This window comes from Carassius carassius, chromosome 43, assembly GCF_963082965.1.
Source record: "Carassius carassius chromosome 43, fCarCar2.1, whole genome shotgun sequence".
Lineage (NCBI taxonomy): Eukaryota > Metazoa > Chordata > Actinopteri > Cypriniformes > Cyprinidae > Carassius > Carassius carassius.
This window is the reverse complement of record NC_081797.1, coordinates 19,601,032-19,616,894: the sequence shown is the minus strand read 5'-3', so window position 1 is coordinate 19,616,894 and position 15,863 is coordinate 19,601,032. Positions and strand designations below refer to the sequence as shown.

Below are 15,863 nucleotides of genomic sequence, written 5' to 3'. Positions count from 1 at the left end.
GATAGATAGATAGATAGATAGATAGATAGATAGATAGATAGACACAGACAGAAAAATGTATAGACAGACAGACAGACAGACAGACAGACAGATAGATAGATAGATAGATAGATAGATAGATAGATAGATAGATAGATAGATAGATAGATAGATAGATAGATAGATAGATAGATAGATAGATAGATAGACAGACACAGACAGAAAAATGTATAGACAGACAGACAGACAGACAGACAGACAGACAGACAGATAGATAGATAGATAGATAGATAGATAGATAGATGGAGAGATGGATATAGATTTTAAAGTGGAAGCTTAAATGAGTTTGAATTTTAAACGCTTTAAATGACCTTTTCAAGCCAACTCAATCGCTTCAGAACGTTCAGAAAACATTTAATAGAAATGTCCCCATATTGTGCGCAAAATTATAAAATTTAACTTTTTTTTAAAAAATTTCTTTAACACTGGAAAAGGCCAAAAAATAAACTAAATACATAAAAACTGGATGGTTTTGAATATTCAGAAAAAAATGTTTTAAAGTAATGTTTCCATATCTCAATGGGATGCTAGCTAAATGTTCTTTATGTGGTTTGGTTCTAAATGAGCATTTTTGTTAGCTGGAAATACACTAGCACCAACCTTCATATCAATCATTTCTCTTGTCCATTTCAGTTCTCTGTCAAATGCATTATTGTGTCATTTGTGTAATGGATGAGGTGGGGCAGCATTACATTTAAGTGCTCAAAAACAAGTCCTTGTGATATAATGGGCTGCATGGAGACATTCTTATCTGTCTGGACTGTTAGTCTGCTCGAGCACAGAGAAGCTGAGCCTCATCGCTCTAATGCTCTGTTCGTTAACCCTTCATGTTCCTCTGAGGCTCCTGGAGAAGGATGGGTGCACACAGGGTTTCCTTCCAGTGAAAGTGTCCTGTCCTAAACTGACTGGACTCAGGTCTGAGATGCTGCTGAAGGCCACATACAGCTCCTGAGCAAAAACCATCAACGTTTATGACTAGGGCTGCAAAAGGGCAGACAATTTCCCATAAAATTCCATGGGAACTTCATCTTGGGAATTTTGGAAATATTTCAAGTTGGACACTTTACAGGAATTTATCTGAATTATTTAGAAAATTTGGGAAATTTATTTATAGTCTATATACAAACAAACATAAGCTGAAATGCAAGCAAACTAATGCACAAATTACATTTTTGACTTTGATTTAATTGTAATTAGAACTTTAATTCATTCTTTCATTAAGCAACACAAAAGCCATAAATGTTGAATGAAAAAAAAAAAAACATATTTCCTCATGTTTGCTTTAAAACAAAAGCATTGCCCCCCCCCCCCCACCCCCACCCCAAAAAGTCCCATTCAAAATTGAAATGAAAGTACTTTCTCTTCTTCCTGGACCTCATCAACATCCTTCATGTCTGACTCGTCTTCATCTTCGGTGTCACTGTCCAGCCTTGTCCAGGACGGCTCTGTTTCAGGCTCAAAGAGTCGTAGGTTTGCCCGGACTGCCACCAGTTTCTCCTCACTTGCATTCATGAGCCTGTTGCGAACCTTTGTGTGTGTGTTCCCAAACAGGGACCACTTGCGCTCAGAGGCGGCTGATCTTGGTGGGATCTGAAGGATGATAGACGCTACAGGTGCAAGGGCCTCAAATCCACAAAGTCCTTTCCACCAGGTAGATGCAGATATGTGCTGGCACGACTGCCATATCCCATCCCACTCCCAAAGGCCTTGCTTGGTACGGTACTTTGCTAGACTACCGAGAACTTTGCCTTCATCAAGCCCAAGACGGTGAGACATGGCATTAATAACAGAGTAAGCACTGCGGATCTCTTCAGCTGAGAGTATGCTTTTGTCATACTTTGGGTCCAGCATGTAAGCTGCTGCATGTATTGGTTTCATGCAGAACTCTTGGTGCTTCTCCAGGGACTTGACCACTGCAGTTTCCTCTGCTTGCAGCAGCAGGGAGGCAGGCAGGACAGCTTGCATTTCATCTTTAAGCTCGGCAAACAGATATTTAACATCTGACAAGAGGGCAGCATCCCCTTCTATCTTGGCAATTGCTGCTGCTATTGGTTTGAGGATTCTCAGGCTGCCAGTCACTCTTTCCCAGAACACATCATCTAACAGGATTCTCTTGATGGCACTTTCAATTGCTGCACTCTGGGATATAGCCATCTCTTGCAAAGACTCCTTCCCCTCTAGCAGACTGTGGTACATGATGACGACCCCAGCCCATCCCCGAGTGATGCTGGGGAGCTTCAGTCTGCCATTCTTGTTTTTTTCTTTTTGCTTAGAGAGGTAGATTGCTGAAGCTAGCTGTTTGCCCTTCACATATTTCACGACTTGCTTCGCTGTCTTGTACACTATGTTCATTGTATTCAGTGCCATGATGTCCTTAAGGAGACGATTAAGCGCATGGGCAGCACAGCCAATTGTTGTTATGTGAGGGTAGGTCTCCTGCACGTGTGCCCAAGCAACCTTCATGTTTGCAGCATCGTCAGTTACAAGTGCACAAACCTTCTCAGGTCCAAGATCATTGATGACTGCTTTCAGCTCATCAGCAATGTAGGATCCTGTGTGTCTGTTGTGCTTTGTGTCTGTGCTCTTATAGAGTACTGGTTGAGGGGTGGTGACAATGTAGGTGATGACTCCTTGTCCCCGGACATTCGACCACCCATAAGAGATGACGCAAATGCAGTCTGCTTTGTCTATGGTTTGCTTGACCTTTGCTTGCACTCTGTTGAACTCTCCATCTAGCAAATGAGTAGATAAAGCATGACTGGTGGAAGGTGTGTATGCGGGGCGGAGGACATTCAGGAATCTCTTCCAATAGACATTGGATGTGAGCGTCAGAGGTGAGCCAGTTGCATACATTGCTCGGGCGAAGCATTCATCAGCATGTCTCTGGCTCCATTCATCCATTGAGTCGAACAATCCTCCGATTCCAGAGTGAGCGGGAGCTGACGAGAGGGTGTCTGAATCTGAATCATTTCCACATCGAATGGATGAAGCAGATGAACTCTTTTCTGGCGTTGCTTGTTTTGAGCTCTGGGAAAACTTTGGGCACTTGGCTATATGCTGCTGCATCTTTGTGGCATTCTTAACATAGGTCTTTGCACAGTATTTGCAACTGTACACAGTCTTTCCTTTCAGATTGGCTGAGATGAAATGTATCCACACGTGAGATGGTGTGCGTGGCATTGTTCTGTATGATAGAATTATATATAAACATTTTACAATGGATGCAAATTAATAGAAATAGGTTAGATTAATAAATATTTCTCAATCAGCTATATAACTTAGTATATACAGTACATTTGGGCACATTAACTAATGTTTTTTTTAAAAAGCAAGCCATCATATAAGCAAACCTGCATTTATTTGATCAAAAATGCAGGAAAAACCTTTAATATTATTCCAATTTAAAATAACAGCTTTACTTTATATATATATATATATATATATATATATATATATATATAAATAAATTAATTTCTGTAATGCACAACTGAGTTTTCATCAGTTTTCAGTGTCGTGATCCTTCAGATATCATTTTAATATGGTGATTTATTATCGCTGTTGGAAACCTTTGTGCTGCCTAATATTTTTTCAAGATTCATTGATCAATAAAAACTTGAAAAGAACAGAATCGATTATTGTTTAACAATTTTTTATTTATTGACATTTTTTTAGCATATCCTTGCTGAATAAAAGTGTTAATTTCTTTAGAAAAAAAACAAAACAAAACCTGACAACTGTTTCCAGTGTTGATAATAAATTGGCATATTACAATAATTTCTGAATGTTCATGTGACACTGAAAACTGGAATATTGGCTGATGAAAATTCAGCTTTGCACCACAGAAATACATGACATTTTAAAGTATATTAAAACAGAAAACCATTATTTTAAATTGTAGTAATGTTTCACAATATTAGTTTTGGTCTGTTTTTGAGCAAATGAATCCAGGCTTGATAAGAAACTTCTTTCAAAAATTATAAATGGTAGTGTGTCCAAACCTTTTAACAGCTACGTTCTGTACTTCTGTATAATAACAGAAAACTGGCTAGCAGAAGATAGAAGGAGCATCACAGATTGAGCTAGCTAACATATGATCTCTAACCTCATAAACTAGCCTACATTTACCACACTTGATTTACTGTCTGGCTAGCTACTGTATAAACACAATTTTGTATTTGCTAATTAAACTTTAATACTGTAGATCAAAACTCTATATCAAAACTTACTTAAATGGAGGTAGTCTTCGAGTTCAAATGCAGAACTGTGGCTTCAACAGTCTTATCAACAGTGATAGTCAAAGCCTGGAAAATGGAGGGAGTTCCCCTCCTAGTGACTAAGTGACTAAGAGTGTGGGGGATGTTCTTTTTTATTATTAGCTCACTTAAAGGTTTTCTTAGTTAGTGTTTTTTTTTTTACAATGGTAAAATTCTGGTTCACAATAGTTTACACACTGCACAATAAAGTTTTAACCATAAATTTGTGAAATATATGTAATTTACATGACTACTCACCAAGATTGACTTTTTAAAAAAAAAAATTTGTGTTCAGGACTCAAGAAATAATTGGTTTCTACTATTAAAATACTTTCATATTAGAAAAACAAAAAGAGTTTTTTATCAGTTCAGTCTAAATTTCTGGAAACTTTCCATAGGAACTTCATCTGGGGAATTTTGGAAATATTCTGATTTGGAAACTTACCAGGAATTTATGGGAATTAATTTAGAAATCTGGGGAAATTTATAGATAATGTCTCTCATACAAACATAAATATAAACATTTTGTTTGATCATAAGCTGACATGAATGCAAACTAATACAAATTAAAAAAGTTTAGAATCGGTGATGCTTTTTTTCAGGATTTATTGATAAATACAAACGATTCAATGTTTCGTTCGTTATCTGGCTCGGCTCGGTGCTCATCTTCAGTTCTCTCTTCTGTGGGATTACAAATTTATAAAATGTAGGTTCCAATGTAATAGCATATGAACTGAAAACGTTTTGATATACATTTTAAGGTAAATCAGGTGTCTGAGATACTGTCCTTTTGTCTTTGTGCTCTTCCTTGCCATTTGGCTTTTTAAGCTTAAGGCACACCTGTGCCTTTTGTCTCTATGATAATAGTAAAATAATATATCACCTCTGTATTTAAATTACACTGTTATGCTGATGAGATCAAGGCTGGGAAGATGCCAGTTACTGGAACTTTCCTGATTGCATTTGCATGCTTTGTTTAAAGTGTCTCCACCTCTACTGTATGGATCCCTCCCACTTATATGTATATAATCTACAATGTCTTAAGGACAAGTTAGACTTTTGATGACTTCAGCGCCACGCAGAGCGTTCTCAATAAAGAATCCTGCTGAAGATTACCCAAGAGTCTCCTGGTCTTCGTTTCTGAGTTCCCAACAGTTTTTGGTGCCGTGACCCGGATAGAGCTTCTCACCTGAATCCAGATTGAAACCGAAACCTCAACAAAGATCTGACTTCATTCCAGACTGAATCTTTCTGTACAACCAATGGTTGGTGAGTGTACCTCTATCCAAAAGAACCTTTAAGACCAGAACAAATGTGTTATCCTCTGCGCCGTCAGAGAAGAGTTAACAGACAGCTGTAGGGTTTGGTTAACTAAGTTACCCTCTAAAAATTATATTTTAGAGATGAAATTAATCCTCTGTTTAGGCAGGGAAGATTAGCATCACATGCTAATATTTTGCTACCCTCTGTGTCTCGGCAGGGAAGTTTAGCGTAAAGTGTTAGAAGTTTGTGTTATCCTCTGTGTCGGTAGAGAAGAATTGTTAATTTTTGGTACTCTCTGTTGATCAGATAAGTTTTAGTGTTTTGATTGTGTGGTAAAAAAAGGAAACTCACAAAATGTTTAGAAAGAATGCTAGATTGATCCCCACAACTGAAAATGGTGGTCTCGCGACTCCTTTGTGGTCTGATAGCAAATTCAAATCAATGTTAGGTGTGCAAATGAACCTAATAGTCACTGAGAAAGTTAGACAAGAACTAACTCAGAAATATGATATCCATCCAGACAAAAATTGGTCTGTAAATGAGTGTAAAAAGGTACTAGGAGCATGTATTCGCAAGAACAATTTGAAAGGCATTATCTGCTGCCACAGAGAATTTGCCTTAGCGCTAGCTACGCAACAGTCTCAGCGTAACTCAGAACTAGAGGAACAGAACAAAGAGCTCAGAGCTAGAGTATCCTCTTTGACTAAGAAATTTAACTGCAACAAAGCTGCAGCAAAAACTGATGTGGAAGAAGTTAGTCAGACTGATAGCATTTATCCTGATTTACAAACTTTCTTTGAAACAGATGTAGCCATCCAGTCAGTAACTGATGTGCCTGTAGATTCTGTTAAGGTATGTGGCGCTAGGAGGAGATCTCAGGGAATTGAGGGAACTGAAAGTGTTGTTCCCAACCCCTCTGTTGTCCAGGTACAAGCTGTTACCAAAGTAACAGTTCTAGGACCTAAAGATATAGAGAGACTATCCCAGAGCTTACCCTCAGCGCGCACACATTTTTCTGAATTTAGAAGAGCATTAATCAGCAAAATGCGTCTCTACGACATGTCGTTAGCAGAAGTCACACAGCTGATGTCACAAATTCTAACTGAATCTGAATTCAACACCTTTGAGTCTGCTGTTACTTCTGAATTACAACATGTCAGTAAAGGCAATTTGAGAGAAGGTGTTTTGAAAATTCTAAAAAATATTATGGGACCCAAAATAGACTGCTCTAGAATCACTAACTGTGTGCAAAGGAAAGAAGAAACTGTGAGTGAATACACTGAAAGATTTTGTCAGTCAGCAGTAACTTACAGTGGAATAGTTGATGATCCTGAAAGTGTGCTAGATGACAAGGGACCATTAGTTCGCATCTGGTCAGATGGCCTTGTAGCTGAGTACAGAAAAGCCTTGCCATTCCTAGATCTCACTTGGTCTAAAAAAAACTCTCAGAAGTAATCTAGACAGTTTAGCTACGTTTAGCACAAGGAAACATGACCATAGATGGCCTAAAAGAGAAGGCAAATGCAATTACTGTGAAAGATCAGGTCACTGGGAGAAAGTGTAGAAAGAAGTTGAAAGATAGTAGAAGAAATGTTATGCATAATTCTGCTCCTTCTCAGCCCGCCTTCAATCCTGAAGTAATTCCTACAATGACCACAGAAACTTTAGGACAGCTCGCTCAGGTTCTTCTAAAAGCACAAAAAGAACAGGAAAAAAAACTAATTGTTGGGGCTGTGAGTAGCTACCTTTACCCTGTAATCCATCACAATGACAAAATAATTTTTGTGAAAGGTAGCATACAAGAGAAAGAGATTGACTTTTTGCTTGATACAGGTGCAGAAATAACAGTAATTCCTATAAAATTGGCTGAAGGTTTAAACATCCCATACAAGAAAACTAAACTTTGTTTAACAGGTGTAATAGGTGAAGATTCTGTTTTGTATGAAACCCCGTTCATACAGTAGATGTACAATTAGGCCCAAAGACTCTGACTACAAAATTGCTATGTGCTCCATTAAATACAGGTGCAATTCTAGGCATGGATCTACTCAGACAAGTACATCTGACTTTAGACATGTCCTCAGAATCTGCTAGCATAAAAATTTCCTCAGCACAAGTTTCTACCAATAATGTAATAACTCCTGAGTATGCTTTCTTACAGAATCATCCAATTTGGGCTAAAGACAAAGATGATTGTGGGTTTTTGACAGGTGTAGAACCAGTCAAATTGACAGGAACTCCACCTCCTGTTACCAAACAATATCCTATCAGTAAGGAAGCTATACAGGGGATAAAACCTATTGTGGAAACATTGCTGAAGCAAGGAGTGCTAGTTAAAACAAACAGTCCCCGTAACTCACCCATATGGCCCATCAAGAAATCTAATGGGACATGGAGACTCACCATAGACTACAGAGTAGCCAATAAACATATTGATAAAATCACCCCCCTAGTGGCAGATCCATCTACAATTTGTAATGGCTTACCATTAGATTGTAAGTTTTTTTCTGTAATTGATATGTCTAATGGATTCTTTTCTGTACCCTTGCACTCTGACAGCCAGACATGGTTAGCTTTTACAGTTGACTATGAACAATATCAGTTGACACGTTTGCCCCAGGGATTTCAGAATTCCCCAACTTTATACCATCAGGCTGTCAGACGTGATTTGTGTGACCCAGAATGTCCAGTAAAATAGTCCACTATGATTCAATATGTCGATGATATTTTGGTAGCCTCTACAGATCACGAGGTACATCAAATGGAATTGGCAGCATTGTTGGACTATTTGCAGAAAAGAGGACACAAATGCACCTTTCACAAAGCTCAAATTGCTAAAAACCAAGTCACATTTCTGGGTCAAACAATTGGTGCAGGAAATAGATCTATTACACAGGATCGAGCCGCTTCAGTCAAAGCCATACCTCCACCTACGACCATTAAAACACTCAGATCATTTTTAAGGACAACAGGTTACTGTAGACCTTGGATTGAAGAATATGCCTCAATTGCTCAGCCTCTCTATGACTTGTTGAAAGGCCAGGTTGAAGATTCTGATACTGTTTGTAGGGAAGAAATTCACCTCAAAGCTTTCAATGATTTAAAGAGAGCACTATGTCAAGCACCAGCATTAGGAATTGCACAATCTAATAAAGCCTTTGTGCTTTATGTATATGAACACTTAGGCTTTATGACTACATGTTTAATACAAGATCATGGGGGCGGTTTACGCCCAATTCATTACTATTCATGTAAACTTGACATAGTTGCTCAAGGCATGGGCCCATGTCTTAGAGCAGTGCAGGCAGTTCATCTAGCTCTTCAGGCTTCAACAGGAATGGTGCTAGGACAGACTATAAATGTAAGATGTCCTCATGAAGTGTCCGCACTAATGAATCAAGCAAAAGTCACTTCTGTCACCTCCTCTCGCTGGGGAATTTGGTTAACGACCCTCACAGCCCCGAACATTGTTTTACAACATGCACCAGTAACAAACCCATCCTCATGTATGATGTCTGCAATGACTGAAGTTTTGTTAGAGGATGAAGGTGAAATAACTCACGATTGTGTTACGCTTACATACGCAGCTATGAGTGACATAAAATAAACTCCCATAGAGAATGCAGAATTGGAGTTGTTTGTTGATGGTTCAGCTCAAGTCATTGAGGGAAACAGACGAGCAGGTTATGCAGTAACTTCCACCACTGAAGTTGTAGCTTCAGGCCGTCTTCCAGATCATTTTTCATCTCAAGCTGCAGAACTAGTCGCCTTAACTAGAGCATGCACGCTAGCTTCAGGATCGATTGCAAATATCTACACTGATTCCAGATATGCTTTTGGGGTGGTTCATGGGAAGCATGGACATGGTTAGACAAAGGGGCCACAGTGGATTCATCTGGATGCTGGACCAAAGAGGGGAAGTATGTCGCTCCCGAATCACTGCTGCCATATTTGGCTCAACAAATACACAATTTGGGTCACAGTGGTCCAGCAACGATGAATCACAGCTTCTCAAATCAATGGTGGAATCCAAAATTCAGAAATGTAGCTACCGAAACAGTCTAGAGATGTGTTACATATCAAAAAAATAATGATGTGCCAGCAGCAGCTACAGCAGCAACACATACTCCAGCTCCACCAGGACCATTTTGTCACCTGCAAGTTGATTACATATCATTGCCTCCTTGTAAGAGAAAAACTGATGTTTTGGTAGTATTGGACAAATTCTCTAGATGGCTAGAAGCTTATCCAACAGGCCGTGCTACAGCTGCACATACTGCTAAATGTCTAATCACTGATTTCATTCCCAGATGGGGATTACCAGATTGCATTGACTCAGATCAAGGTACACACTTCACAGGACAGGTAGTCAAGGAAGTGTCTAAAATGTTGAACATTAAGTGGAATCTTCACTGCCCCTATAGACCACAAGCATCAGGACAAGTTGAACAAGCAAACAGAACTATAAAAACCAGGCTAAGCAAAATGCACCAGGAAGGAGTACCATGGGTCGAGGCACTGCCAGCGGTATTGTGTAGTATGAGAGCGTCACCTAACAGATCAGTAGGACTGAGCCCTCATGAGATTATTACAGGACGCCCAATGCAGATGCCAGGTGTGATTGATCTTAGAAATGCTGATGTAAACATAGCCTCAGATGCCCTGATCACTTACTGTGAAAACCTCACAAAGTCAGTACAGAGTGCCAGAGAGAGAGTTGAGTCGTGTTGGCAGAAGGGGGACACACAATCATCCCAGGTCAGTGGGTCATGATAAAGTCATTCAGAAACGAGCCGTTAGAGCCTAAGTGGCACGAACCACATCAAGTGATGTTGATTACAGCAGCTGCAGTGTTTTGTCAGGGAAGGAAAACATGGACTCATGTTTCACACTGTAAAGTTGTTCCTCCACCTACAGGGATAGGATAGGACACATGGACCAGTGAGGAGCCCAGGAAAGAACCGAATGCAACAGGCTTCGGGGGCCAATCCTGCGGTGAAGATTCACTTTTAGGCATTCCCCCACCTACTAGTCCATCCTTACCTCACTGTTTTTTAGGTGTCGCAGTAATTAAGAAATAGGGAAAGAAAGGAACAACAATAGCAGACTCAAATCGACCAGAAGATACAATCCGAGTGTTTACAGTTTTTTTTTTTTTTTACAACAAATGCTGCTCTGTCGTTGTTTGTTTTCTTTCTTACTCTGTGCAGATACCACTTGATGGCTGTCCCGAGGCCCATACACACCAACCTCCTCACTTGTGTATGACGACACCACTTTTAAAAGACAACCAGACCCACAACCGAGCCAACTGTCACGGAAGAATAAATAAATAAATTAAATACACAACGCAGAGAATCATACACAGGAACTTCAGTCATCCATCAACATGATCAAGATTGCCGTACTAGTAATCATCATGGACATCGCACAAAGTATAGACTCCAGAAACAACATATTCTTAGAGCTGATGAATATGTCAAGAAACTCCTTGTTTGCTGGAAAGAACGTTTGCATGCCACATCCACCTTCTCTAGGAGCAGGAATCCCATGGGTAGCACACCCCATTTCTGACTGTGATACCTGCACTCTATTTGGTGTTGTCACTAATGGAATTTTTAACCAAAGCACATGTTATGACGTGACTGTTCCTCAAGCCTCACCATGTTGCATTCCAGGTTTAAGGTCCTGCAATTTGACCTCAACCACACCTGTTATGACAGACTTACTCTTACCAATGACATTTAGTTGGTGTGTTAAACAGCTATCCTTAGACTCTAAAGATTTGGGAAAAATTCCCAGTGCTGCATGTGGTTTCATAATTAAAATGGTAATGTCACTGAAGACAGAAATTTCATCATCCACACGACTAAAGAATGAGGATGTGGAAGTATGTATTAGGCAACTCGATCATTCCCTAAGCTATTTAATGTGAACCAATGGTGCAGGATTTCCTCCCCAACAGGCGTGTTTTGGCTATGCGGAACCTCAATCTATAGTGTGCTACCGGTAAAGTTGAATGGCAGGTGCACCTTAGTCTATGCCCTACCTGCAGTCAGAGAAAATGTGAAATCCACTCCAGTCCTAATAACAGGCAACACCACCTTTCAAAATATTCCACGTTTAAGTGATTCACCTCCTATCACGAACACAGAAGATCACTGCATTCCAGGACTCACTTGTGCACAAACATGGTGGTCCAGAACTCTTGGAACATTAATCCCATCTTATGGTGTCATGCAAGCCCTGGATCAAGTTAGAAGCTTATCGAATTCTGTACAGAAACTGGCCAATGATACAGCTTTGGCCTTGGGTAACATCACAAACACTCTCGCTTCACACAAGATAATGATCTTACAGAACAGAGTTGCCTTGGATTACATTCTTGCAATGCAAGGGGGAGCATGTACCATTATCGGACCTGAGTGCTGCACCGGTTTACTGGATCCAACCGAGAACTTGAACAAAATTCAACAAGACATTCTTGAACTTTCATCAAAATTACACCAGATGACTGAAGACAATTCGTCATGGTTCGGAAAACCTGTTAGGTAAACCCTGGCTGTGGATCAAGGAAATAGCAATTCTGCTGTTGTTCTTACTACTGGTGTACTATCTATGCGTCCACAGTATCAAGTGTTTTATTCAACAACTTACTCATGCTATTCGTCACTACAGCCAATCAACACAGAGCAAGTGCTATGTGCCTGTAACGATCACAGGTTACAAGAATGAACTTTTAAATGTTAAATTTTTATTATGTGAGAGTTATTAGCACTCTCAACGGGAGGACTGTGGGATTACAAATTTATAAAATGTTAAATCTAGGTTCCAATGTAATAGCATATGAACTGAAAACATTTTGATATACATTTTGAGGTAAATCAGGAAAATCAGGTGTCTGAGATAATGTCCTTTTGTCTTTGTGGTCTTCCTTGCCATTTGGCTTTTTAAGCTTAAGGCACAGCTGTGCCTTTTGTCTCTATGATAATGTGAAGGTATCAGCGATACTGTCAGGCACCTCTGTATTTAAATGACACTGTTATGCTGATGAGATCAAGGCTGGGAAGATGCCAGTTACTGGCACTTTCCTGATTGCATTTGCATGCTTTTCATTAAAGTGACTCCACCTCTACTGTATGGATCCCTCCCACTTGAATGTATATAATCTACAATGTTTTAAGGACAAGTTAGACTTTTGATGACTACAGCGCCACGCAGAGCGTTCTCAATAAAGAATCCTGCTGAAGATTACCCAAGAGTCTCCTGGTCTTCGTTTCTGAGTTCCCAACACTTCACAGCAGTTCAGTCAGTGTACTGTTTGAGTAAATGAATTACTCCAGGATATTGATTTGTTTGAACTCAGAGGGAGTGTCAGCCACATTAAAAAAGTTAACAGCTTAAGTCATTTGCGGATTAATGGGTATTGGAGATGCGAACCATTTAAAATGATTCAGTTCGATTTGGTGAACTGGTTCAAAAAGATCGGGTTACATCGAATGATTCGTTCGTGAACCGGATATTACAAACTGCTTTGTTTTGACTCTCTCACAACAGACACGGAAGAGAAGACAATGCTGAATAAAGCTATTTTTGGACCAAAATGTATTTTCGATGCTTTAACAAATTCTAACTGACCCTCTGATGTCACATGGACTACTTTGATGATGTTTTTCTTACCTTTCTGGACATGGACAGTAGACCGTACACACAGCTTCAATGGAGGGACTGAGAGCTCTCGGACTAAATCTAAAATATCTTAAACAGTGTCCCGAAGATGAACAGAGGTCTCATGGGTTTCTCTGAGCTGTGTGCATGTGATTGAGCAATGTGTAGGGTAGAAATTCAACTAAAAATGCCATTAAATCTGGTTATTTTAACCAAAATTATGCTGCAAGATATAATTATGAATTATATTTGTTTGGTTTTTGAGGATGAGGCGTGTAGCTGTTCATGTTGGCACCTGCCTACTTTGGCTTTTATCTTCATGGATTACATTTATGGTGTTTTTAATGGTGTTCATGTTGTTTAAATCGTGATATCAAAAAGCCTGTTTCCACCGCAGAAACCAGGATCTAAATAAAGTTCCTGGTAAAAAACGTACCCCTCAAAAAGCCCCTGCTCAGGAGGTAGTACTTTTTCAAAGGTCCGGAACCTTCGGGGGCTGGAGTTGGGCGCTGAGCATGCTGATTGGTTGAGTTCACAGTATTGCATTTCAACAACCATTTATAAACATAATTTTCTTAATATTACTGTTATTGTGTCATGACAAGTAGTTTTCCGAATATTTCAGGTGAGAATGTAGTTGTTTGAAACTCAAATCTGCTCATGTTTCCTGATGAGAGCAGCCTAACCTCGGTTAGTCCTTCTGACATTGATGTCTCTGTAGTGGTTAAACATGAGATATAACTCATTTGGGGTAAATCTAACAGGTAATCTTTGGTCTTTATTCTATTAATATGTTAAAATCAAAATGAAAAGAAGCAATGCTGTTTTTTCCAGGGCTATTAATAGCCTATGTTTAGATGAAACGAAAAGAGGAAGTGGTGTTTGATATCATATTTCAAAAATTGCAGTAGCCAAAGCGGGCTAACTAATGTTATCAAGTACAGACTTGCGTCGTCCCGTCCGCGGGAGTTTACACTACCGAGTCAAACTTGCGAAGTCCAAACTTCGAAGGACTCCAATACCAAGTCCAAAATGTTCGTACTTGGTATTGAGAAACGGTCTTACTTCACCAGACTATTTGCTTAATCTTCACATTACTGTAGGCTGTGATGGGAACGCAGACAGGAACAGGTCTGGGTGGAAAAAAAGTTCCTGGGACAAATTTTTTAGTGGAAAAGCGTCTCCCTATCAACTTTCATTGTACGAAAAAAGAGCAGCATTAATAATCTGCAAAATATCTTATGTTGTGGTCCACAAAAGAAAGTCCTACAGGGTTGGGAATGAGTAAATGATCAGATAGTTTCATTTTTGGGTGAATAGTTTCTTTATGGATGTAACAAGGTCTTACCGCACAGATGAGATCAAACCGTCGTTCATTTTCAGGCATGTAGATTCCTGTGAGACAAGACACAGAAAAACACAAATATTCATCAGATTTCACAGATGGTGAAGTATTTATTCTTATACTCTCAGTCATAATCCAAACCACATCAGTCACTTCAAATCACATTTGGACCATTATTATTTCTCATCTGATGTCAAACTGTTTATGACCACATTTGGCTCCCGCAAATTCTTATTACCAAACAAATAAACAATTATTTTAAGAAATCTGACTGAAGTTGTCCAGAGTGTCCTGTCGCGTATCATCAACACACATCTCCAGTGACCTCACTTCCTGTAAATCATCTGATCCAGAGATAATTATCTGAAAAAAAATGAAACAAAAAAACAATTAGCCTAAACCTCAGTTTATCTCACTCCTGTTGCTCTTTATTTTAGGAATAATATAGCATTTTCCCACTGCACACATATTGTCTATGTCTGTGAGGTGAGAGACTCTGATCGAGCAGATCTTCAGGAGCAGCAGCAGGTTTGGGCTTTAATAAACCAGATCCACTGAACTCAGTCATGAAGGACAGAGCTGTATTCGGCCTTCATTGAGGTTTCACTCGACATCTGTAACCTTTATTGCATCTGCCCTGAAGAAATGTTAACAGTTTTGGAGAAAACGGCAAATTCAAACACTTTTAAAATAGCAAACTAGCATTGTATTTCATAGAATTTAACTATGTTCTTATCTTTTGAGCATAATTAATGTGATATTCAGTGTAGCATAAGTAATAGATAAAATATTGGCATTATTAAGATGCTTTATGGTTAAGTGTTCTTATTATTGTGCGTTCAGTTGTTGTGGCAGCCTGCGGAAATATATATATATTATATATATAGCCTGCGGTCTTTGAAAATATATTCCCCAAAACTGACCAGATGAGCAACATCAGCACCAAATCAAGATACTCACTAAAAATGACAAAGACTGGCCAAAATATACACAAGGGTTTAAAATGTCTAAATACATGAATAAAAAATATTTGAAAAACAAATGTGAATTTACCAGTAATGATAGAACTACAGTTACAGTAATATAATTATAAATTACAATTATCAGTAATAGTATACAAACAATAGTCATAAATTTAACAGATATTAAAGGACAGCTATTGGATGTGTGTGTGTGTGTGTGTGTGTGTGTTTTATAATGAATACAAAAACTTTTTTGTGACCCAGTTTAGACATAAACTTCAACATTAAGTAGTTGAATTACACTATATATAAATAAAGAAACAAGTGCCACTT

The 15,863-nt window shown here is 39.0% G+C and overlaps 1 protein-coding gene across 1 annotated transcript; it reads right to left on the bottom strand.

Annotated features, from left to right (window-relative positions):
- Nucleotides 1-351: 351 nt before the first annotated feature.
- On the bottom strand, nucleotides 352-4,348 carry LOC132124707 (uncharacterized). The gene is made up of 2 exons (XM_059535850.1): nucleotides 4,266-4,348; nucleotides 352-3,223 (listed from the first exon to the last, which is right to left on the bottom strand). The coding sequence occupies exon 2, from the start codon at nucleotides 3,217-3,219 to the stop codon at nucleotides 1,375-1,377; it is 1,845 nt and encodes a 614-aa protein (XP_059391833.1). The 5' UTR covers nucleotides 3,220-3,223; nucleotides 4,266-4,348; the 3' UTR covers nucleotides 352-1,374.
- Nucleotides 4,349-15,863: the final 11,515 nt, after the last annotated feature.

What these genes read in the sequence shown, in the direction of transcription:
- LOC132124707 (XM_059535850.1), bottom strand. Translation starts at nt 3,219, where the DNA reads ATGCCACGCACACCATCTCACGTGTGGATACATTTCATCTCAGCCAAT.